The sequence below is a fragment of the Protomyctophum parallelum genome (assembly GCF_964188405.1).
Source record: "Protomyctophum parallelum genome assembly, chromosome: 18".
NCBI classification, from domain to species: Eukaryota; Metazoa; Chordata; class Actinopteri; order Myctophiformes; family Myctophidae; genus Protomyctophum; species Protomyctophum parallelum.
The window spans coordinates 34,408,066-34,434,600 of NC_139716.1; the positions used below are offsets into that span (position 1 = coordinate 34,408,066).

Here is a 26,535-nt window from a genome sequence, read left to right on the forward strand (position 1 = left end):
CCCTCCCTATACAAACTCATTGTAACTTCAAACTCCATTATAACCATGATAGATTCATTGAAAACATAAGTCCTTGGTTCTGGTGACTCATACTGCCCTCCTAAAAAGAAAAGAAAGTAATTGAAAGAAATCACACGGGTGTTAAAGGTTCATGGGATGAGGGTGTGGTGGAGAAAACTTGTATTATTGTACATTATTATTACACAGTTCATAGCGTGCCACCGAGTGGCACGCTATGAACTTGTAGGTCTGCTATTTCTGAAAAATCGTTAAAATGTGCCTCAAATCTTTCCGATAATTGTCATGATTTAGAAAACTTTTTTTTTTTTTTACGTCAGGCCTAAATGGTAATTTATGGTCGTGTTTGACACTGATGAGTTAGCAGCAGTTAGTTCTGATGATGTTGAATCTGGAGGATTAGTCTGGCAAATATAGGAAAGAGCATGTGTACATTGTAACTGTGACTTTTGATGATCTCAGAAAAATATGATTGCCTGGAGGTTTGATTTACACTATTTTCACTCAATTCAATTCAATTCAAAGGGCTTTATTGGCATGAGAAAACATACGTTTACATTGCCAAAGCAGAAAGAACAATACAACAATACAGCAATACAATCAATACAAAAATGATGTACATTTGAAGGTCAGAAATCTTCAATAGATCAAATTCTATGTACCCAGGTCACTCGATGCAGGTATAGTGCAGGAATATGCACAATGATTAGTCTTTAGGGTGGTTGTGTTCCATTTGATATCCTTCTCCTATCACAGCAACTCACAAATCTTGCTGCTGTGTTTGCACATTGTTGTACTTCACCCAGCAGATATGGGATTTTTTTGTCATTGGTCATGTTTTCAAAATCTCTGTGTGTGGTTGTAATCAGTGGGAAGTATGTGTCTCTGATGTCTTGGTACAATGGACAGATGGTTAGGAAGTGTAGCTCGGTTTCCACTTCATTTTGTGTGCAGTGGGTGCATAGTCTGTCTTCTCTCGGGATACACGTCTATTTTCACTCACGCTTTTCAGAGAGTGTTTCTCCATGATGCTGTTTGCTTATTGGTAATTGATTTATCCTTAGCAGGAGCAATGACATTAATTACATTCAGTACTTTAGTGTCCATCAAAAGTGTTGTCCGGTTCTCATTAATGTATCTCTTTTTAATAGTTTCAAAATCTGCTGCCATATCAACCGTGACGTTGTGAAAATATGTCCAATCAGAGCCCAGCTCTGATGCACCAACCCGGGAGTGTTTACAGACATTCAATAAATGTGTCTATGTGCACTATTAGATATTTACCTGTAATGATAGCTCATTCGGTGAGTAAATAAGCGATGGTGAATGTCAAAAAAGAAGTTAGACTTAGAGAGGCAGCTACTAAGAAGTGTCTCACTGCTCAGAAGAGTCCGAACATGAAGAGCATAAAGAACATTCCGGAGATCGAGGAGAACCTCAGAGACGTGGTGCAAGAGATGATGGCGGAGAGGAGGAGAGAGACGGAGATAATGGCAAAGAGACGCATGGAGGAGGACAACAAGCTGATGGAGGAGCGAGACTCCAGCTGATGTGCGTAGAGCAGAACCATGACATGCAGTCCACGGAGAACCATGTCCTGGATATGGAAGGCCAGATCGAAGACATTATTTTAAAGATGAAGACGACGTGACGCAAATGGAAGAGGAATTGGACCAACTAAACCAACTTATCAGAGAAGAGGAGGAGGCTTATTGTTATTGCTTTAATAATGAATTACTATATTGTATTGAGCATTTGTATGCATATTTCTAATGTAAGGCATCTTATGAGTTAATATTTAGCAAAATAAGTTAAGTGACTATGGCACCGCATTGTAAAGAAAATGCTCTGGTCACTACCGTAACAATACAGTCACTACCGAAACACTGGTTGTTTTGTAAGAAATAAAAAATAGTGATACATTTTACAAAGAAATATAGCATTTAGATTTAGATTAATTTGAATAATAATTCAATCTGTTAAAATATTAATTGTAATGAATATAATTGTGGCGGTGCAACCACTCCAAGGAACAGCAATGTCCCTATGACCGTCCATCCCTATGTCCCTATGTTTAGGGTACCAATAGGGGCAAAAGTGGTGCTGTTGTGCTAGAGAGAGAGAGAGAGAGAGAGAGAGAGAGAGAGCTGTCTGATAATTCCCCCACAAAGTAACTCTGTCATTTCTCGACCGTTTCGTACGCGGGCGGCTCACCGGAACCGGGCCGGCACCCTGGGCACGTTCCTGTGGGTCTGGAAGCCACTCAGTTCACACGGGTGTGATTTAAAAAGATGGCCTGTACGGGGGGAATGGAAAAATATACGAATAGATTAAAAATAATTATCTTTATTCTAAGATAATCCTGTTATTTTTGGGAGAGTAAAGATATTCCAAATAAATATGAAAATACAAAATGGTATACCGTTATATTCATCAAAGCTATTTAAAGTGTAACATTTGTAAGTGTATCACTTTGTAGATACTTTTAGTCTTTTTAACTTGTTTTGCGGTGTGTCATGGACGAGGCTACTATTGTTGTTTGTTTTGTAGTGTATGTACGCACAAAACGTCCATAGACTGTCACGGTGACAGGGGGCACCCACAAAGTCAGGCGTAATGAAATGGAGCTATAAGGGGCCATTTGGTTAAATCTGTACACTCAGAGTTGCAGACAGCCTAAGGGTCCTGGACCCCACATTAGGAACCAATGCTGTAGAAAACAGCTCTATCTTTTTATCTCTGCTGCCATATCAACCGTCCGTGACGTCGTGAAAATATACCCAATCAGAGCCCAGCTCTGATGCACCAACCCGGGAGTGTTTGCGGACATTCAATAAATGTGTCAACACTGCCGTTGAGCACTATTACCTATTTACCTGTAATGATAGCTCATTCGGTGAGTAAATAAGCAATGGTGAATGTCAAAAAAGAAATTAGACTTAGAGAGGCAGCTACTAAGAAATACCTTCTTGTTCAGAAGAGTCAGAACATGAAGAGCATAAAGAACATTCCCGAAATCGAGGAGAACTTCGCAGGCGTGGTGGAAGAGATGATGGCGGAGAGGAGGAGAGAGGCGGACATGATGGCAGAGACACGGAGAGAGACGGAGATGATGGTAGAGAGACAGATGGAGGCAGACACAGAGACAGAGAGACGCATGGAGGAGGACAACAAGCTGATGGAGGAGAGCATCCAGCGGATGTGCGTAGAGCAGAACCACGACATGGAGTTCACGGAGAACCATGTCCTGGATATGGAAGGCAAGATCGAAAACATTATTTTACAGATGAAGACGACGGAGCACAACGTGATGCAAATGGAAGTGGAAATGGACCAACTGAACCAACTTATCAGAGAAGAGGAGGAGGCTTTCGCCTTGGCGCAGCACCTGCTCACGGCCGAGCACCCCCGCGATCTAGATCGGCTGCCCTCGCCGGCCCGGGATCCCTGGCCACTGCCCTCAACCTCGCCTCACACCTGGGAGCCTTTGGCGGAACGCCCGCCCTCTGCCCAGCAAACGAGAAAGATGCGGCCCAGACGCGTACCGAGGACAAAAGAGGACATGGCGATGAACGTGAAAAAGCTGGTCAGAGACCGGGAGGCACTGGAAGAACAGCTGCGCTCCAACATTAAGACATCGGATGACACTGGGGTCTGCAGGGAGGAGGGGCACCGGTGGGACAGGAGACTCCAATTTGTCACTGTGCAAGACAATGTGGTGTACAAGCAGACGCCGGAGGACCGGCTGCTGAGAATGGAAGAGGAAATGAAAATGATGGTCAACGTGAGACAGCTGATTAGACAAAGGGAGGCGATGACAGAGTTATCCACAGACGACCAGAGCATAACCATAATCGAAACGGACATAACCATTCCCGAAATGGACTTTCCATGTTATCAAAATGTCAATCCGAAAACCTACCAATCAGAAGACAACATTCAACCCAAGAGGTACAATCCGAATGTCTACTCACCACATGACAACATAGAAACCAAGAGGTGCAATCAGAATGTCGAATCAGAAGACGATGTTCAAAACATGAGGTACAATCACAACGTCCAACAACCTGTAGAGAACTTCCAAGACATTAATTCCCAGAATCCGTATTCTAGGGTAAAACTCGAGGAAGAGCAGAGTGACGAGGAGGATGAGGATGAGGATGAGGATGAGGAGGCGGAGAAAGAGAAAACATGGGAGCAGAGACTTCAACAGATCTCCACAGAGCAGAACGATGAGACGAACAAGACAAAGGCAGCAGAGAACAACAGGCACGTGAACGTGTTAGCGGAGGTCAATGGTGTCGCGGACAACACGAAGTTGACAAAGGAGAAGGTACTGGAATACGTCAAGGACAGGCGGACGGAGGAGAAGCGGACGGAGGAGAGGAAAAAGAGACACCAAATGATAGCTGCGTGGCAGAACAATGACAAGACAACGACAACGGAGGACATGACACCCATGGTCAACGTGAAGGAAATGATTAAAAGAAGGGAGGAGGCGTGGCAACAGGTGCTCGTTGCTGAACAGAAGCACAGGGATTTGTTAGACCAGCTTAGACCCCAGCATAGACCCCAGACACCGATGTCGCGGGGGGAACCGATGTACACAGAGGACGATGTTGACGCGGTGAGGAAAACCATGAAATCACCTGTAGTAGAGGAGCTGGAAGAGAAGTTGGTGTCGACGATGGATAACGTGCACAAGCTGGTCAAGAAAGAGGAAGCCGTGCAGCAGGAGATGATCGAAGCCGAGAAGCAGATCCAGGGCCTCAAAGACGAGGTTAAAGCAAGAGAGCTAGACGTGTTGAAATGGGAGAAGCAGATCACAGTTATCAAAGACGATCGGAAGGAGGATGTGAACAAGTGGGAGGAGGAGAGAGAACGTGCCCATGACATCGTCCGATGTCTCCACTCCAGCGAAGAGGAGACGTCGGAAGACGACAGTGTTGTGGGATATGAGGAGGTGCCAACTTTCCCGTCGCCACCGTGCAATGAGTCCCCGTTGCCAATCTCGCCAAGGTCGCCATTACGCAATTGGATGTCCCCGTTGCCAAGGTCGGCAAGGTCGCCGTCACGCAATAGGTCATCGCCGTCACGCAATAGGTTATCCCCGTTTCCAATCCCGTCACGGTCGCCATCACGCAATAGGTTGCCCGATAGGCCCCTGATCTCCCCTAGGCCCCCAAGCTCCCCTAGGACCCCGAAATCCAGGACCCCGATCACCACTAAGCCCCCGATGACCAATGTGATATCGAAGTTCAAGGACGAGAAGGCCGTGGCGGAGCAGATCAAAATGGCGGTGGAACAGATCAGAGAGATGAAGTACGCAATGAAGGCAACAGTGGACAACGTGGTGCAGATGGAAGAGAAGATGGAAGTCATCAAGAAAGAGAGGAAAGACGTGGAGGTCAAGTGGGAGGAGTCGAGACATCAGCTCCATGAGATGGAGAGGCAAATGGCGACAGGAAGCCCGGTCCTGAGCATCAACCAGATGGAGGCCATCTTGAGTCATTACTGTCCTCTCACGCTGGACCCCAACACTGCAAACAAACGCCTCTTTCTGTCCGAGAACAACACGATGGCGACACATGTGAAAGAGAAGCAGCCGTATCTTGACCATCCAGACAGATTTGACTACTGGTCACAGGTCCTGTGTGTAGAGAGTCTGACCAGACGCTGCTACTGGGAGGTAGAGTGGAGAAAGCAGGTGTCCATAGCGGTGGCATACAGTGGAATCAAACGCAGAGGACTCAGTGATGAATGTCTGTTTGGACACAATGCCAACTCCTGGAGTTTGGAAGGTTACGACGTTGCGAAGTCTTCGTATGGTCTCCAGGGAGCGAGGTACATTGTCCGTCACGACAGGAACAAAACTCAACTTCCCATCTGTCCCTCTGGTTCCAACAGAGTGGGAGTGCATCTGGACTGGTCCGCTGGCATTCTGTCCTTCTACAGCATCTCCCCTGACACACGGACACACCTGTACACCTTCCAGACCACATTCACCGAACCCCTCTATGCTGCGTTCTGGTGCTGGTTGGATGACTCCTCGGTAGCTCTGTGTCCAAGAGAAGACATAAAGTAACATCTGTAATGTGTACTCTGGATGTGTGGACACACACACACATGCTCACACAAATGTGATGATTGCAAAAGCATATTAAATGAGCACATACAGACCGGTTCTATCTGACAGATACTAGGTGGCCATTTGAACTCAGACTCCCCCAGACCAAGTGTGAGGCCAAGTCAGCTTCACTTCTTTCAGCTGCTGAGAGCCTGAAGCTTGTGGCTGACGGTAGATCGGCAGATGAAGAGGGGGTTTCAAGAGGGCACGGTTCATGACCTGGTCAGATGCAGCTGCCAAGCCTGACTCTATACACGGACATGAAGGAAGAAGTGAAAAACCGACTTGAAGTTCAGCCACCCGTGTGGCCGGTTGCTTCTCAAAGAGAGAGCCCTGTTGGGAGCGAGACGATGGTATTGAGGCCCCAGAAGCAGCCAGTGGGGCTCGGTGATGGTATTGATGTACTGCATGCTATTTGTAGCAATTGCCCTAGTCTTGATGACCTTACAGGCGTATGCAGAGGCTCAATGTAGACATAGCACTCCATAGTGTATAACCATAGTTTCATTGTACAGATATTCTACTGTTAGACGGATGTTCTTAGCTCACTTATGATTCTTGATTGACTATTTTTTATGCATTTGATCTATTACCACGTGTTGTTCTTGCTTACCGTAAATCGCTCTGGAGTGTCTGCGAAATGCATCCAGAGTACTTTTAAACTGTACATTGTATCGAGGCCACGGAAACAGGGGGGCTGGGTGAGGGTATGAGGACTCCTCGTCTATAAGTGGTTGAAGTAGAGGAGCAGGAAGGCAGTCCAAACAGTGTTGTCTTCCAAAGACGACACTGTTGACAGATGTTCTACTTACAATGACAAGAACATGACATATTCTCACTTTCCAGTTCTCTTTTTTTCCCCTTTTCATATTATTGTATTTTTGCATGTGATAGTGACCATGCGAGATATACAGGTATTGTTATATTCATTCTTAATTGTGTGCCTTTATGAGATCAGTGTTAAATGTATTTTTTTAAATCTCCGTCACACAGACTGGGGGACAGAGATGATGTTTTTGCATCCCTGTGTGTCTCTCTGTTTGTCTCCCTTTTTTCACAAAACGATGCACCGGCATTAGCGTCAAGCTTTTCGTGGACCACGCCAGTAGGCCTAAGTAAGACTCTCCGCCCAAGCTCTTTCAAATGTGCCTCATGGTGAAACTTCACTAGCCTGCTTTACATGTTGGCCTATCTTGTGCTGCGGTAGGTCCATAAAATCTAAAGATTATTTTTCCACATCTCCTTGTATATATTTAGACCATACACATTTCCACCTGATTAGATTTACCTCCTCTGTTTTGCATGTTCTTCTAGACTCTCGAGTAATGAGATGGGCATGTATACTGCAGACTCTTGATATTGCATACCATGGTTATAATTGGCTTCCAGTTTTACAGGCCTATTTTACATATTTAGGAGCCTCCGTACGACACATGTCAGCCTATAGGGGTGCTACAGATGCATCAAATGTCAGTGTTTGTTGCAGAAACATGTTTTTTTTACCCATTACCAAATTAGCTAATATATCTGTGGCGTCTGGTCAATAGAGCGCGCTAGGGTGCCGCCCCACTTTCCCAACGACCTCCATTGAATTAAATTACTTTGAAATATACATTAACTTGTATATCGTTGCTGTTGGGTAGACACCTTGTATCTCCATAAATCACCCCCCTTTTCTATAAATAGGATCTACACTGGATCTATTGGAAATGGAAACAATTGTAAAGTAATTCCTTTCCCATTTCCCTTTAAAGTAAAAGTTTTGGACATACACATACAAAGTTTCCACCAGTGGTGGACAAAGTACCGTTTTACTTAAGTAAAGTCCATAGACTTGGCTGGCAAAAAAACCCAGCATAACTACCCTAAACAAACATTAAAGTCCATAGACTTGGTTGGCGACCGGTTATTTTGAATTAGGCTCTAAACAAACATGGAAAGTCCATAGACTAATGACCTAATTTCCGGAAATTAGGTCATTAGCCTAGCGCACCTCAAAAATGTGTTTTTCAAAATTCTGCCTCCTGGTGGAGCTAACAGGACAATGTGAAAAGGTGACTCCGGTGCAGAACAAAATTACACCCTCAATAAGAAGTATTCAGACATCTACGTACAATCATCGACCAGCTCAGTGGCCTTGTGGTTACAGTGTCCGGAACCAGTGCCTTGTTGCCTCCCTGCTTGGCACTCAGCATCAATAGTAGGATTGGGAGGTTAGATCAAACTACAGATCATTCCTGAACGCGGCACGGCTGCGACTCACCGCTCCAAGAGATGGGTAAAATGCGGACAACACATCTCGCATACAGCAATGTATGTGACAAATAGTAGGAATTTAAAAACAAGAGCACAAGAAAGACTTAAAGACCCAAGGGTTAGGGTCTCGAACTCTGAGAGCTACAGACCTGTCAATATGCTGACGGTCCATTGGTCCGATCGACAACCTACCTCAAACCCTCACCCTAACCTCCCCCGGGGCAGACACCTAAACCTAACCCCAACCCTCTCCCGACCCCCAGCGCACCTCGGACCAATGCTCCTTCGGAGCAATGGTCCGTCGGATCATAGGGTGCTTCCCCCCATGGGTGCTTATCTCCCCAAACCCTAACCTCACGTGGAAACCACGGTTGAGTTGTATGGAGAATATAGGTTGCTACTGTACCTTCAGGAAGGAGATATGGTGTACCAGCATACAATAAGGTCAGACTAAAGAGGTCCTTTGTCCACCATTCGACCTTGAGGCTTAATCAGGAGTTGTAGTAGCCACAGGATAATCTAAGCGGTGGATATCGCTCTTGTCTTCATGTCTTTATGTATGTAAATTGTCTTGTTCTTTGTGTTGTCATGTTGTCATATGTCAAATGTGTGTATATGTGTTCTGCATACTTGGCTGCTGTGTCGCAAGACAAATTTCATTGTGAACTGACAATATCATTATCATATCATGAGTCGTAACCGGCCACGTGTGTCAGACTGACGCATGTCGGACTATACATTAGACAAACGTATGCGCTCCACCACCCGAATGCGACACTGAGAACAACTGGAACAAAACGATCTCCTACCCCATGAGATAAATAGCAGAGTATATGTTTGATCTCTATTACCATATCAACCACAATGTCGTAAAATAAACATCTGTCTAAACATGTCAGCCTATTGGGAGAGTTGAGCGACATAATGACATGACATGCCGTCAGAGCTGTATCGAACCATTCGCACCGTTACCCAAATTAAGGACGTTTTATTCAAAGTAATGCTGTTAAATGTGAAAGAGTATGGCGTTGGTGTCGCCTCGGTGGCATCTGCTGTCATGGTCGGTTACTGTTACATGCAGAAGAGAGAGATAAGACAGAAAAGCCTCCTGAAGGCAATGGAGGACATTAACCAGGTCTTCACCAAGGAGAAGAATGACTGGGAGGAGACCAAAGACAAAGTGATCGAGACGCTCCTCTCGCAGGAAGAGAAGGTCAAAGACATGGAGGAAGAGAGGAAGACCCGAGACGTCAAGCTCCTGGGAATGGAAAAGAGGCTGGAGGAACTGGAAGCGGAGGAGAAAAGGAACCGCCAGGTGATTGCGACCCTCAGGAAAGAGAGGATGGACGAGACAAACACACTGATCGCCTCCCTCCAGGAAGAGCTGAGGAGGGAGAAGCGGGAGAAACAGGAGGAGAGGCAAGAAATGGAAGCCTTGGCCGTCAAGTGGGAGGAGGAGAGACTCCAGGTGATCAGAGACAAGGAGGCTTTGGTGGAACGGTTCCTCTACGCAGAGCGGCAGAGCGAAGACACGAGGAACCAGGTGAAGGTGATGGAGACCCACATGCTGGAGGTGGAAGAGAAGATGAAATGTCTGGAGGACGAGAGGAGCACATGGGAGCAGGAGAGGCTCCGACTGATGCCCGCAGAGCACAATGACGACATGAACAAGAGGAAGACCACCGAGAACAAGGTCCCTGTGCAACCGGAGAAGATCAAGAATGTTCAACTAGTGAACAACCTGACAACTCGGTTCTTTGAACTCACACTGGACCCAAATACAGTCAACAGAAACCTCTCTCTGTCTGAGAACAACAGAACTGTGACGCGTGTGGAAAGGAACCAGTCGTATCCCGATCACCCAAACAGGTTTGAGATCTGCAAGCAGGTTCTGTGCACAGAGGGTCTGACCGGACGCTGTTACTGGGAGGTCGATTGGAGCGGCTCCATTTCAATAGCGGTGACATACGGCGGAATAAACAGGAGGGGACGGGGCGACGACAGCCTGTTCGGGCATTACAACAAGTCCTGGAGTCTGGACTGTTACGAGGTGCCCCAAGGCAGCACGTGCAATGTACCCGACAGCCTGAAGGTCTGTCACAACGGAGAGCCGACTATCCTCTGGACTCAGCAGGACCTCGTCCGTCCCTGCTCCAACAGGGTAGGGGTGTATCTGGACTGGCCCGCAGGCACTCTGTCCTTCTACGGAGTGTCTGCTGACGTGCGGACACACCTGTACACCTACCTGTCCAGATTCACCGAGCCGCTCTATGCAGGGTTTGGCTTCAGGCCTTATTCTTGGTCCGACTCCTCGGTGTCTCTGTGTCAGATAGAGATACAGTAGTGTGGTGTCTCTGTATCAGAAAGAGGTAAATGGTGCATTTACATAGTGCCTTATCCAAGGCACTTTACATAGATTGTGCATTACATTCACCCATTCACACACACACACATTCATACACCGATGGCGATATTTTACACGTGCCAGACAGTCTTACTCCAGCTTTTTAATTGTTGCCCCTGACAAATCACAAAAGACAACCAAATATATTGCTGCAAGCTGCGATAAGATGGGGCCAAGCCATAAATGCAATAAAACAACTGGAAAAGCAGTTCCTGCAGAAACCCGGAATGTATATACAGTAGAAAATGTATTAAAGCTGAAGAAAAAGTTTAAAAAAAATGGACTGTTGGCATGGCGTGATGAGACGTATTCACTGCCGCCCCAGGAAGCAGAAGAGGTTTGAATGGGTTGTCATAGCGATGTGTGAACCTAGAATGATCTGACCCTTCATGCAAAAACTTTTACAAAAAAAAGAATTGTAAAAAGAAAAATCACACCTGTGAATGATAATCATTAGTCTTTTTTGTGTTTACACAAACTCAAAATTGGCCATTCATTATCAATGGCATTTCATGTTTGTATTGGGACACACACAACGACACAAGCATATAAATAAGCTGAACATTGAAGTAGATTTCTAACACAAAGTATGTGGAAGTAGTCCTGTGCCAAAAAAGTGTCTAGAGAACTAGTGTGTGCTCGCTGGAGCGAGCCCACAATAAATCTCGTTCTAGACTATGACGTCACTTTTTTTGTTAGCCTGATTGGCTGAGGGGTTCATTTGTCTGTCAACGCTTTACTCCCGCAGCCAAACATGCAATAGCAGGTTCCTGACTCCACACAAACAAATGGAAATGTGTGGAAAAGAGTGGATGATATAGCCTACTTTATCAATCTCATCTATACAATCATATACTTGCAAGATCATTGTGAGATATACGGGTCAGAGCCCCTTTGACAAAATGACAGTGAGATTCAATTATTGACCGTTTCCCATGAGCCTACCATAGCCTATGGTCAAATTTTGTGACAGCACAGAACTGCACAAGCAGGCCATGCATGGCCTACTTTGTGCACAAGCAGAGTGCACTGCGCACCAGTCGTGCCACTGCTGGTACTGGTGCTGCTAAAGTCCTAAAGCTCTCTGCTGTCTCTCTGAGTCCTAGAGGCTCTACGCTACGCCAATCATACCCAGACAGACAGCAGAGAGCTCTAGTAGGCTACTCAGAGCAGCAGTCGTACGTTGCAACACATACATACATACATACCCCCTATTGACCTTATAGTATACCAACCTTGAAAAGTACTATTTTACGTCCTCAAGAATGGTGGTCCCTTATTGCCCGGTGGACAACACCGACATAATACATACCCAGCCGATCGCATAACTGATAACTGATAAGAATGGTGGTCCCTTATTGGCCGGTGGACAACACCGACATACATACATAACATACCCTGCGGATCGCAGTACTTGCGTGCTCTGCTTGCGCAAGTAATAAGGGGCATTTGTCCCTTCTGGCTTGAAACCTGACATTATTCTTCCACCACAGCATGGGACTACTCATTCAGGAGTCAAGCTGCCTACAACATACTGTAGCTCTCAACCAGTGGTCCCGGGACCACCAGTGGTCCTTGGGGGAGGGGGTACGTCCAGGTGGGATATTTAACTCTTGAGAGTGTAAAATGCTCTCAGAGTCCAAGGATGGCTCTGTAGAAGTCACCCCTGGCCCTGCATGTGAAATGTTGGCTATTTTGGAGGTTTTGTGAGGTTTTGGGGTGGTTTCTTTGGCCTACACAGCGCCCCTGGCTGACTTAGCGCCCTAGGGGCCTTTTGTTTTCTTTTTTCTTTTTTTAATCTTCGAATATGTGATTATTATATTTATATACTAGTTAAATTATATTTTATTTGACTAAATGATGGTGAAATAATCCAGGAACAAATGTAAGATATTTGAAAGAGACAAGATTTTGCCATAGATTTTTTTTTTGTCATCTTTAAATATTACTAAAATATAATGTAAGCATTATTTCTCTATGTTTATTATTAGACTGTAGGAAATAACCCTGCGTAACATACTCCGCTACAGGAGGTGGCGGTAGCTGCTATAAGTACAGTAGGTCTTTGTGGTTAGCCCGGCCAGCCTGGCGAAGTAGCCGGAAGTGAGCCAGTACGCATGCATGCAATGTACGCATGCGCGCGACGGCATGGAGGTTGTGGATGTTGAATCAGCGTGTGTGTGTGTATTATTATGGTTCTTTCAATTAATTAACGCCTAAATAATCAATGTTTTGAGTCATAATGAGCGCATAGACACGAACACACACCGCACAGCTAATGACGGCCAACGAGGATCAAGAGGTAAGCGGAGGAACGGCCATAAACCCACCATAAAAATTGCTACCTACCGGAATAATGCTAGACTGCTGAAAATAGCAGATATGCTATCTTCCTATTGACCCGGTGCCATCCATACCAGCCTTGTTCTGGGCTAGCTTTGGTCCATAGCCCTAATGCAAAATTCTGCCTTAATGCATGGCAGAATTAAGCATTAGGGCTATGGACCAGAGCTATAGTTCTGGTCATAATAAACATTAGGCAGTGGTGTAAAGTATAACTACAAAGTACTGTAAGTACATTGTAAGTACATTTTATACATTTGGCATTCTTAGCTCTGGTCCATATAGCCCTAATGCTATTCAAGGCAGAATTAAGCATTAAGCAAGGACCAGAGCTAGGACATTCTGCTGTACTTTAAGTACATTTTGATGCCAATACCTTTGTACTTTTGCTCGAGTACATTGAATAACGCCCTTTTACTTGTAACAGAGTATTCTATATTGCAGAATTGATACTTTTACTAATACTAACCGGTATGTCGAAAATGTGAGTCATTTCGTCCCCACAACATTAGGCGACAATGAGATGAAATACATTTGATAAACATAGTTTTACAGTACAGAGAGTCAATGTAAACTGTAAGGCAATGTAAAGCTATAGCCTAAGATTTAGACTCCTCTACAACAATATATCCAGGCCAGGGACTCTTTGAGGGTTCCAGAGTCCACAGCTAAATGATAGATTATTAGATAGTGGACCCTAACATAACTAACTAGTGTACAAATCTAAACCACATGGATGGACCCTTACAGGTCTTTAATTTAATGTAATGTAATCATATATATCGTAAATGTTGGGTAGAGGCTGATGTTAAAGCCGCGTCACACACATCATATCCTGCTCTATTGATGTGGTACGATACGATAATCGGGAAGGAATACGATACGATTATTGCCGTATCGATTCATCAAACCCACCCCTAGTTTCTAGTATAGCTAGTAGCTACTGTTGTCGTGTGTGTTTTTACCAAACCTTGTGGTGTTGTTCTAACCTCTGTCATGTCCTCAACAGATGGAGCTGGAGGCTCTGCGCTCCATCTACGAGGGAGACGAGTGCTTTAAGGAGAACAGTCCTGTTTCTTTCCAGTTCAGGGTGAGTTTTATTTATAACATTCAGTCCCGTTTCCTTTCAGTTCAGGGTGAGTTTTATCATAACGTTCAGTCCCATTTCCTTTCAGTTCAGGGTAATTCAGTTATTATCCTTCATTATAACATCCATTATACAGATTCAATCTTCTTCATCCAACCCAATATAGCGACCTGTTTCAATGTAAAGTGGCAATATACCTCCTCTAATCTGTGCACAAAGTGATCTTTTTTCCTTTGGTAAATTAAATAAAACATAGTTGTCAGTGCCATAGTCATATAGTCCAGTCTATAAGGACCTTTAGTCTTAATGTACATATTGAAAGAAAATTCTGATTTAGTCTTGGGCCCTATCTTGTACGCCTTATCCCTATATAGCATTTGGAGATTGTGGGATAGTTGTCTGACTACATGAGACTAATGTTGAAGTGACATGTGATTGTTGCCATTACAGATAGGAGAACTAGAAGCTTGTTGATGTTGGATGTGTTTTTATTGCAGATAGGAGAGCTAGAAGACTCCATGGCCTTCATGTTGGACGTGTCGTGGCCAGAGACGTATCCTGAGTCTGTCCCTCAGATGTCCCTCGATGGCTTCTTTAACAACAGGATGTAAGTTCCACGTTTCCTGCATGTTCATACACCCAACTGGGCTCCTGGACTAGGGCTGGAACATTGAGATATGAGATTAGATATCGTCTTGGACATCTTAACACGTCGGGTGATTCAGAGCGTCTTTCACCAACCTTTGAAAAATCATTGAATATTTTGCGTCGCTCCATTCTGTGCAAATGCGACAGACTGTTGGCTGTGATTGAGATTGCGCGCTGTACACAGTTGTCCATTGGAATGCATTGTATTGCTCTTTGGGGAACCTCATTTTGAGGGGGGAGTGGAGTGTTGCATCTCACAATATCGATGTTGAGGTATTCAATAACAGTAATCCGTCAGTGAGGCCTTTTTTATTATTCTTTTATCCAGCACCTATTGTATTGGATGTGGGATGTACTGGTCTTTTTATTGTTTCTTATCGTGGGCTCGAGTAGCGAATCCACTATTGTTATCGTAATTACTCCCCCGGGCCGTTCGCCCCCCTGTGCTGTGATGTCATGCGGGTCAACCAATAGGAAGACAGACAGAGGGAAGGGAGCTGTGACGTCATGTGCGTCAACCAATAGGAAGACAGAGGGAGGGGATGTGTGAAGCCATGTGGCACATCATGATCATCGAGTAAGTCTATTGCTCTCCCCAGGTTGGCAGTTGGAAGTGTAGCGCCCAGGATTACATTGGATAATTGACACTGGGTGAACAAAATAAGTTGCAAAATCAAAAAATCATCTTCGAGTAGAGAGCTACTCGAGCCCCAACACTGTTTCTTCAGGAACAGTATTTTCTAATCCACGGTGATATGTCATGAATGTTTTGGACCTGTTGTAAACTGTGCATGCATTATGTTGTGTCATACCTTTATGGGAAGATGTGTTTGTCATTTTAAATGCTGATATGTATTAATTTATTGGCCTCTGTGCAGCTGATTGATATGACATAGAGATAATACTATTTGAGAGCTTAAAGGACAACTTTAGTTTTTTTCAACCAAGGTTCATGTATTAGGTTGTCATTAGAGAAAGTAAAAGATGAGTTTTAATTTTATTTCATGTGCTGCTTTCTTTCGTTTTAGGGATTTTAGCTCTTTTTGACAGGGGGGCGGGGGCATTCGAGCATGGGGCTAAATATGTATTTGTTTCCACATTTTATGGTGATTTATTTTTGTATTATTTACTATAGTCCTAATAAACCCCAAGAAATTACATCTGGCCACAAAAGATCACAGGATCTATTGAATGTGACAAACTGAAATATTGAGCCTATACACAGTATAAGCCTTCCCCCAGTAGCTAGGCTACCTTCACATTCAGTAGATCCTGTGATCTTATTATTTACTGTAGTAAATAATAAAAAAAAGAAATTGCCATAATATTTTGTAAAAAAATACATATTTAGCCCCATGCTCGAATGCCCCCGCCCCCCTGTCAAAAACTGCTAAAATCCCCAAAATGAAAGAAAGCAGCAAATAAAATAAATTTAACACTCACCTGTTGTCCTTTAACCCATTTAGACCTGACGTCGAAATTTAAAAAATGTCTTCTAAATCAAGACCGTTTTCTGAAATATAAATCTGTTTCTACCTGTTTCCAAATTTGCGCCATGATTTTTCAATAGCTAACATGTAGCATGTTGTTAACACCAAAAGGGGTTCCCGCCCAAAATGGGTTAAAGATTGAGGGCCGTGGCCCATGATCCCCCTCCCCTCCCCCCTAAAACATGATAATCAGGTGCTATGATTATACTAGTAGGAAGATAATGTTTTTCAAAAATGTGTTAAATGTGTTAAAAATTATGTTTTTATATTCATTACGTATACTGGTGCCTGGTTTTCACCGTGGCAACATCCATCTGAACTTAAGCCTCGTCCACACAGTGTGTTGTATGATAATGGGGGAGGGGTTAGGGTTATGATGTCATAAGAATTGTGTTTTTTAGTTTGGGCCTTTTGACTCAGAAACCAAAAATACACAGGGAAGACATATTTGAATATTCATACATATTAGAGTAATGTTAACTCCATAGGTCAAATTCACACTGAATCCATTTGATTCAAACTGTTCCCATAATTCGCATTGGCCTTGATTCTTCCGCACCCGAGTACACTTCATTCAACTGTATTCAATGCTTTCACATTGCAGCGATCCGTATCCGAGTACACAGTCCCGAGACTACCTCCAGGTGGTCTCTGGGAACAGTTGGATGATCTGCTCTTGGGAACATTACGCAGCATTCACACTAACTACCACAACATCTGCCAAGTGGCCCCCGACTCCCATCGTGGCACTCCATCTTTAAGCCTTTGGTTAATGGTTATCACTGAGAATCACTTTATTTTGCCCTAATGTTCTGTGTGTGTGTTTTCCCCCTCAGAGCACCGGAGACCAAGCAGCTGATCCTGACCAGGTTGGAGGAGCAGGCGGAGAGCAACCTGGGCACCGCCATGATGTACACCCTGTTTGAGTGGGCCAAGGAGAACCAGCTGGACCTGATGGAGAACCACCAGCCCGTCAGCAACATAGTGGTACGTTTCTCTATAGAACCACCAGCCTGTGGTACGTTTCTCTATAGAACCACCAGCCTGTGGTACGTTTCTCTATAGAACCACCAGCCTGTGGTACGTTTCTCTATAGAACCACCAGCCTGTGGTACGTTTCTCTATAGAACCACCAGCCTGTAGCAACGCTGTGTTACTGTACTCCAGGGGCTCTCAACGTTTTGGGCTGTGGACCCCCAGAAATGTTTTGGCCATGTCGCCATGTAGCATTATGACTTGATCAATCAAAAGCAATATAAAGTTATAGCGGACCCCCGCAGATAATATTAATGCAGCTGGTAATTAATTGATTTCATCAATTTGCGCTTGTTTCTTAACCCATTCTGACCTGAGATCAGATTCATACGAGGTTTCCGCCGGACACACACTGGTCTGATGAACCCATTCTGACCTGAGATCAGATTCTAGAAATGTCAGTCGCTCTTCGATTTTTCAAAAATAGCAGACCTACAAGCTCGTATCGCGCCACTCGGTGGCGCGATATGAGCTTGTAGGTCTGCTATTTTTAAATAGCTAAAGCATAACATGATGCTAACACCAAAATGGGTGCCCGGTCAGAATGGGTTAATAATCTGGGGACCCCCCACAATACTTTGGCGACCCCCAGGTTGAGAACCCCTGCTGAACCCCAGCAACAGGGGTAGACGATAAGATACATTTGCCACTGGCCCTCATTTTTGTCCATGCTTTTGCATCAGCGCCGGTGCTGACTGTGTGACTGGTGTTTTACAGATAGCCGTCTCGGACAACAACAACATGACCAGTGATGCCCCGGCGGGAAAGAAGAGGGAGAAGAAGGAACAGCTGTCCAAGTCTCAGAAGAGAAAGATCACCTGCAGAACAGGTGAGTGAAACATTGTGTGATTTTTAGAGCCTGTCTGTCTGTTTTGGACGATTCAAAAGACTCAGATGCACGCTTTTGTTTTCTCTCGGCTTGATTACGGCAACATACTTTTTTTCTGGCCTGTCAAAGACAACAACTTGAAAGATTAGAGATTACCATTTCAAAACAAGTTAAAAATGCAGCAGCCAGAGTTTAAACTAAAACTAGAAAAAGTGCCCTTCTGGGCACAGGTCTCCACCAGGAGGATAGGAGAGTGTGTGATGTTTGGCAAATGTTTAGGAGTAATATGTAACATGTTTGTTTGTGTGTGTGTGTGTGTGTGTGACGTTTACATTGCCACAGCAAAAGTGGAACAAAACAATGAAAACTAGAAAAAGTGCCCTTCCGGGCACAGGTCTCCACCAGGTTATCCACAGATCCGTGCAGTTAGAGGTAAAAACACTTTTCGGCCAGTTATAGCGCCACCTTGAGGCTGAGTTGAAATTGTTCATGTGGCATTTCGTCCTCGGCCTAGTGGGAATGTGGGTGCACAATTTCACGGAAATCACGCGATGTGTTCATGATTTGCAGCATTTTGTTTGAAACTGAGCACTCCTGTGAACTTTGGAAGCCAATCTTAACCAATCAGGATGGAGTCTGATAAATCTGAAAGACCCGTTTCGTTGAATGGCTCTAGAGAGACTGTGTACCAATTTGCGTGATGTTTGGACAAAATCTGTAGGTGTACTGTGCAAAAACTTGTTTTGCACAAAGCGGCCTCCTGGTGGCGCTATAACAGGCCGTTCTGGAAAGTTTGGGGCAGAGGTTCATGGTTGGCATCCAGGGAGTGTGTGTGCAAAATATGGCATCGACCGGGTTAACGGTGGCCGAGATTAGCTGTTCACGGACGGACGGACGGACGGACACACGGACGGACGGACACACGGACGGACACGCGGACGGACGGAGTGCAAAACATACTCTCCCCACATGCCTTCGGCCTGGTGGAGACAATTAGAGGTTAAAACACTTTTCGGCCAGTTATAGCACCACCTTGAGGCTGAGTTGAAATTGTTCATGTGGCATTTCTTCCTCGGCCTAGTGGGAATGTGCGTGCACAATTTCACGGAAATCACGCGATGTGTTCATGATTTGCAGCATTTTGTTTGAAACTGAGCACTCCTGTGAACTTTGGAAGCCAATCTTAACCAATCAGGATGGAGTCTGAGAAATCTGAAAGACCCGTTTCGTTGAATGGCTCTAGAGAGACTGTGTACCAATTTGCGCGATGTTTGGACAAAATCTGTAGGTGTACTGTGCAAAAACTTGTTTTGCACAAAGCGGCCTCCTGGCGCTATAACAGGCCGTTCTGGAAATTTTGGGGCAGAGGTTCATCGTTGGCATCCAGGGAGTGTGTGTGCAAAATTTGGCATCGACCGGGTTAACGGTGCGGGAGATTAGCTGCTCACGGACACACACACGGACGGACGGACGGACGGACAAACATACTCTCCCCCCATGCCTTCGGCCTGGTGGAGACAACTAAGATGAGAGAACATATTACTCCAGTTTTAGCTTCACTACATTAGCTCCTGGTTGTTTTTAGGTTTTATTTTACAAATATTTTACTTGTTTATAAAGCTCTCAATGGTCTGGCAACTTCCTACCCCTCTGACTGCCTGCCTATATGTCCCAAAACGCCCCTTAGGTCCTCCACTACTGGCCTGCTCGATGTGCCTAAAAACACAGTGACAAATTTAAATAACATCTCAAGACATATTTATTCACTCTTGCTCTTAGTTATTTTTTAAATATCTGTGTTGTTATTCATGTCCTCATTGTTTTCCCTGATTCACTGTTCTTTTTTTTGCTTCTATTGTTTTAATGTTATTTCATGTTTATCTTTTTTTTTCTTCTTTTATTGCTCTGTAAAGCACTTTGAGCTTTAGGTGAATGGCTTTAGCTTGCTAGGAGATCGATATAACCTGCAGTGAAAAGTCTGCTCAATCCTCCTCAATGTAAACGGATTTACTAAAATGAATTTATCCTGGATTCTTTCCCAGATGCCCAGCTTTGTGTCTGTGTGTACCATATTTGTGATTTGATTGGCTGAGCACTAGTTTTCGGGCCTGTTGAGAACTCAAGGTTTTCGCCGGCTACCGGGCGTGACTGCGCTAATAACTTTGGGGCGGGCCTATCTAGAGTTTGAATGGACAGGTATCAGTCAAAAGGGAGACATCGAAGAGGAAGGACGGGTGTGGAGGATCAACATATGGAATGTCAGAACAGATCAGCTCCATAGAGATCTAAAGGTTTGAGGTCAGATGTAGAGTTTCTGGCCGGCTCCATATATGCAGATCTAGGTGATGATCCAGTCTTCATGTATGACTATCCAGGGTTTGTTGAGGTCAGTGTCGTGATCTTCATATATGGAGACGGCCATATATGGAGCGTGTCACGAGGCATGACGGACTGACGGCCATATATGGAACGTGTCACGAGTTGTGACGGACGGACTGACTGTTTTTTCACAGGTTTTCATAACCTGCGGTCGCAATAATGTTTACGTTATGCCATTATCGCAACGTGATGTCATACGTGTGTCGTTTCACGTCATTGTTGTTGATGTAATGACACATCTGATGTCAACGTTTTGTGACATCTGCATTTGCATAGAAAAGAACACGGTTCCTTGCCACACTACTTCATTAATCTGCTCGCCTCAGATAAATGGGAATCAGGTTCCCGGGTTTTTGTTTAACCGATGTAACGCCGTCCGTTTGTTTACATTTGTAACACGAGTTACAAATGGACACTGTTATCAATGATCTTTCATTGGTACATTAAACAACGGGATCGTTATTCATGTACCAATATCAACAGCCAGCGCAGGATAGCGTTTCCACAGAGACTAGTTTAGTTTATCGGCTCCCATCGCCATGCATGCTGGAAATCTGCGGGAGACATTAGAAGCCTTGGAATTCTCCTCAAAGGGACGACTCAAGTATGATGCACACTGGCTGGAAAGGGGCGAGGACGTTTTAGCGGGTTACAACGAGACTTCCAGTTTGCTCGCCCTCTCCCGGCTCATCCTGAACAGACGACTCTGTCCCCGATCTCAGATCGAGCCCTGCTCTCTCAGATCAGTTTCCCGTGACTGGAGTCCGCGCGAGGAGTCCCGGTCGCCGCTCTCTGCGAGCTCATCATCGTTTACCACCCTTCAAGAAAATGGTCTTTCATCGCCACTTGTGACCCCTTCCACAAAGACGGACAATGAACGGGTTTCTGGTGATGTCCGGAGGAAGTCACCAGGAGATGCTCTTGGCAATCCTTTCCAGCATAGACATGCTGTCTCCCTGCTGTCTCCCAGAGCGACACGAACAGTGGGTTGTCTACGCATCCTGGAAGAGAAGCACCGCGCCGAGGCCCGCGCCGAGCTCGCTCTGAGGCAGGAGACGCAGCAGCGGCTGTCCGCCTCGGCGGCAGACATCGCGTACGAGCAGCTCCGACGTTTCGAAGAACGGCTGGATCTGAAACACCGCCAGGAGCGTCAGAGCGAGACGGACGCAGCGGACCGAGAGGCGAAGGAGATCGCCAGGCGCCGCGAGAATCTGAAAGAAGAGCAGACACGAAGGACGGAGATCCTTCAGCAGCGCCTGCGGGAAGCGGAGCAGCAGCGCCAGCGGGAGGAGGCCGACGCGGACAGGCGGAGGCAAGCAGAGGAGGAGGGCAGAGAGAGGCTGCGGAAACTTAAGGCCATCCAGGAAGAGATCCTGAAACTCGGCACGCTCATGGAACTGAAAACGGGTCCAGCCGCCGCCTCTGACACCCCGTTCTATGTCACCCGTGCTAAGCAGCTCTGCTCCCAGGTGTCCGAGGTTGTGCTCTGCGTGACCGACGCCGGCGAGTTCCCCTCCGACGAGGACGTGACGATGGTGAAACTGGCCCTGCAAGAGGTGAGGGACCTCGTCAAGACGATGCAGGAGGCCTCCGAAACCCAAGAGATGAAGAGGAAGGAGGAAGAGGAGGCACGGCGGAAGGAGGAAGAGGAGGCACAGCGGAAGAAGCAGGAGGAGCAGAAGAGGAAGAAGGCAGCGTCCGTTTCAGCCCCGGAAGAAGCGCCGCAGGGGTATGGTCTTCAGGCCAAGAATGGCGGTACTCTTCAGTGGTACCAGGAGCTGCAGGACAACGCTGCGCACTGTGAGAGCTCCTTCCATGACTTGTGCGACCCCAAAGACCTGAAGACCAAGACGCTGAGGAGGGAGCTCCAGAAGGCGGCCGCCATCCCGGTCAGCCAGATCTCCAGCGTGTCGGGCTCGACGCTCCAGAATATCTACAACAAGCTCGACGCGCTGCTGCGCGGAACCACCCTGGCGTCGTCGGCCTCTGCCGGGAGGTCCTTCTCCGCCTCCCACCACCCTGCGGGGCCGGACTACGTCGCCTACAAGCTGGCGGAGAAGTTCGTGAGACAGGGGGAGGAGGAGGTGGCATCGCACCACGAGGCCGCCTTCCCCATCGCTGCGGTGGCCTCGGGGCTCTGGGAGGCGCACCCCAGAGTGGGCAAGCTCTTCCTCGCCCACCTGCACAGGAAGTGCCCTTACGCCGTGCCCCACCATCCCCCTCCCCCCGCGGCGGTGGCGGGTGGGACCGCCTCGGCGGAGGAACGCCAGAGGCTGCTCGGCTACCGCGTGGACAGCGGTGGTGTGGAGGGCCAGGATGCCTTCCTGAAGAGGATGTCCGGGATGATGCGCCTGTACGCTGCCATCATGCAGCAGAGGTGGCCCCACGACGGCGGTGGGTCCGCGAGTGACCCGCGTCCCCCCCACCCGCACGGCCTGGACCAAGCGTGGCGCTGGCTGGCCCAGACGCTCAACAGCGAGCCGACGCCAGACATCACGGCCACGCTGCTGCTGGACGTCCTGGAGGTGTGCGGCAACGCCCTGGAGAGGCAGTACCATGGACAGTTCTGGAAGATGCTCCGGCTCGGCAGGGAGGAGTACCTGCCCAGGATCGAAGCCGCTGGCGCTGGCGCCACGGGGCAAGCAGGCGCCGTGGTCCGGCTCAGGGAATTTCTGGAGACGTCGCTCAGGAGCAGACGCGTGCTTCTGCCTAAAGGCCAGCTCAGCTCGGCTTTCTGGAAGTCCTGATTGGTAACGGTAATGTCACTGTTCCGACCTGCCGTTATTCCAGCAGTGTCTCCCCTAGCCAGAAGCTGATGGTGTGGGGGAGCTTTCTCCCATGCACGCTCATGCAGCGTGCCTGCATGTGCCTGACCCGTGCACACGTGTGCCGTCTTTTTTTTGCCTTTTTCCGGCCTGCCTTTTTCCGGCGGCTGGTGATGATACTGTGGTGGCTGGTGATGATTGTGTGGTTGCCCGCCACACAATAATACATATAGGGGAAACGCATTGAGCTGTATTTGGGTAAAGTGATGATAATATAAGAACATATTGAGCTGTATTTGGGTAAAGTGATGATAATGTAAGAACACATTGAGCTGTATTTGGGTAAAGTGATGATAATATAAGGACACATTGACCTGTATTTGGGTAAAGTGATGATAATATAAGAACACATTGAGCTGTATTTGGTTAAAGTGATGATAATATAAATATAAGAACACATTGAGCTGTATTTGGGTAAAGTGATGATAATATAAGAACACATTGAGCTGTATTTGGGTAAAGTGATGATAATATAAGAACACATTGAGCTGTATTTGGGTAAAGTGATGATAATATATGAACACATTGAGCTGTATTTGGGTAAAGTGATGATAATATAAGAACACATTGAGCTGTATTTGGTTAAAGTGATGATAATATAAATATAAGAACACATTGAGCTGTATCTGGCTAAAGTGATCATAATATAAGAACACATTGAGCTGTAGAATTTGGGTAAAGTGATGATAATGTAAGAGCACAATGAGCAGTATTTGGGTAAAGTGATGATAATATAAGAACACATTGAGCTGACACTACATACATACCATATGCAAATACTGTACTTTTTACTCCAGTGCAATTATTTGAAAACGTTGGTTACTAGTTACTAGTATATTTTGATTATTAACGTGACATACCATTTGAAAATAGCCAATCTACTTGTGTGTGTGTGTGTGTGTGTGTGTGTGTGTGTGTGTGTGTGTGTACAATCGTTCACAAACGTTTCAGGTCGATATTTGTTTTATTCACAATATTGTTTAGACATTTTACACATTTGAAAACTTGTGAAATGGGACATTCTGCATAGTGTGTGTTAGTGCACACATTTTATTGACTGAGCATGGAATGTGGTGTACGGTGATGTACATCAGTGATTTCTTTGATACTTTTACTTGTAACAGGGTATGTCTATTCATTGCGATATTGATACTTTTAACTCAAGTTAAACATGTGAGTAAGTTTTCCACCACTGTCCATAAGTGTCTAATCTGTGCTCTCTCTCTCTCCTCATCAGATAACAAAGGGGAGCTGCCCAGAGGATGGGACTGGGTCGACGTTGTCAAGGTACTGTACTGTCTTCTGCATTCACCTTCTCCACCCACAAGGTGGCAGACATTAAATTAAATGTGCATTGAATGTTGATGATTAACACTCTCTCTCTCTCCCTCTCTCCTCTCTCATCCTCTCGCTTATCAACGATTCATGACTGTCCAGCATGTAAGTACTATAAACTTGATTTAATTCTCTGGAAAACACACTGGCAGTCGGGGTTGTGGGGTGGGACATTTGTTATATAGTTTATTTTTATTTATTTTTTTAAGATATTTTTTTGCGGCTTACGCCTTTTATTGATTTTTTAAGGGACAGACAGTAGGCTGACAGGAAACGGGAGAGAGATGGGGGGATGACATGCAGTAAAGGCCGTGTCGGGTCCGGGAGTCGAACCCGCGGCACACTGCGACTGGATTACCAGTCCGGTGCCCAGACCGTTACGCTACGGCCTGGGCCATATAGTTTATTTTTATTGGCCTAAAATATTGTCCCATTTCTGAATCCATTCCAAGCATTAGCTTTGCACAAAAAAAAACACTCCTTGGGCTAAAAACGGCCATTGCAATCATCACAAATGTGATGAGGTCGGCACAATTTGTGGCTATGGCCATTTTTAGCCCAAGGAGTGTTTTTTGTGCAAAACTTATGCTTGAAATGGATTCGGAATCATGGAAACCCCCTAGTTTGACATGTCACATGCTACATAAAGCATAATGAATATTTGAAAATCTTGCCATATATAGGATGTTAATGGTATGTATGGTCACATATAAACCACTATTAAAATAATTGCTCAATGCCGACAGCCGGTCAGATTCATGAATGTATGTATATAGACTATATTTTAGGCCAATAAAAAATACTATTTTTATAATTTCCCACTTTAAACAAAAGAAGCCTGTCTGTTGCCGGACTGTGGTGGTGGTGGTTGAGACCATCTCTTCCAGTAGTGAACACAAAAGTACAAAAAGAAAGAAAAAGAAGGAACATCTTTAAAATAAAGGACATCACCTAGAGCCTATCACCCTGCAGTAATAATTAATTATCGTAATTAGGGATGTCTCGATCACGTCTTTTTCTTTTTGCTCCCGATCCGATTCCGATCATTTGAGTATCTGCCGATACCGATTTTTTCCCCATTCGATATTTATATTTTTATAGAACACGTTTATGCTATAATCCAAAATCACAGACTACAATATCTAGCCTGGTATCATGATATGGTTATAACATTCATACTAGTGATGTCCCGATTATGTTTTTTTTTGCACCCGATTCGATTCAGATCATTTGAAAATGACTTGATCGGCCCCGATTTCTGATCACGTGATCGGATTGGGACAACCCTAATCATACTCCTCATTTAGGTTACTACAATACAAGAACATGGACGCTTGTATGTGTCACTGCCTGGTTTAACTCTCCTCTCTCCTCTGCTGTTTCAGCTGAGCAAAACAGGAGGAAAAGACGGTGAATCTTAAGAAGATGTGTGGAGGAGCAGTTTCCCCCCTCCCCTCCCATGACAGACAGACTGCCCCCCACTGACAACGCCACTCGGATGCTCTGAGAGCGCTCTCTGGGTTAAATCAAAATTGGGGTCCCGTACATTTAAAGAAAACCCTATCAAACGGGGTGGTATAAAATGCATATCTTTGAATAAATAGATGGTTGAGAATTGCTGATGTATATCAAATCTCACCAAATCTCACCTCACTTTACAAAAAAACCCCACTTCAACCCCCAGAATCCGTATCAAAGCTTGGCGATCTGCTATTTTCAGCTATTTTCACAATAACGGAAAGCAGAAGAGACTAGTATT

The 26,535-nt window shown here is 45.6% G+C and overlaps 2 protein-coding genes across 2 annotated transcripts; both read left to right on the forward strand.

The window, feature by feature from the left end:
* Positions 1-12,946: 12,946 nt before the first annotated feature.
* On the forward strand, positions 12,947-26,165 carry rwdd (RWD domain containing 4; the record flags this gene model as incomplete). Its single annotated transcript, XM_083789554.1, has 7 exons — positions 12,947-13,107; positions 14,158-14,238; positions 14,733-14,842; positions 17,210-17,360; positions 18,126-18,237; positions 24,679-24,733; positions 26,162-26,165. Exons 1-7 carry the CDS (start codon positions 13,084-13,086, stop codon positions 26,163-26,165), a joined length of 537 nt encoding a protein of 178 aa, XP_083645680.1. The 5' UTR covers positions 12,947-13,083.
* LOC310875619 (mRNA export factor GLE1-like) lies at positions 21,156-23,363 on the forward strand (the record flags this gene model as incomplete). Its single annotated transcript, XM_083788907.1, has 1 exon — positions 21,156-23,363. The coding sequence occupies one exon, from the start codon at positions 21,156-21,158 to the stop codon at positions 23,361-23,363; it is 2,208 nt and encodes a 735-aa protein (XP_083645033.1).
* Positions 26,166-26,535: the final 370 nt, after the last annotated feature.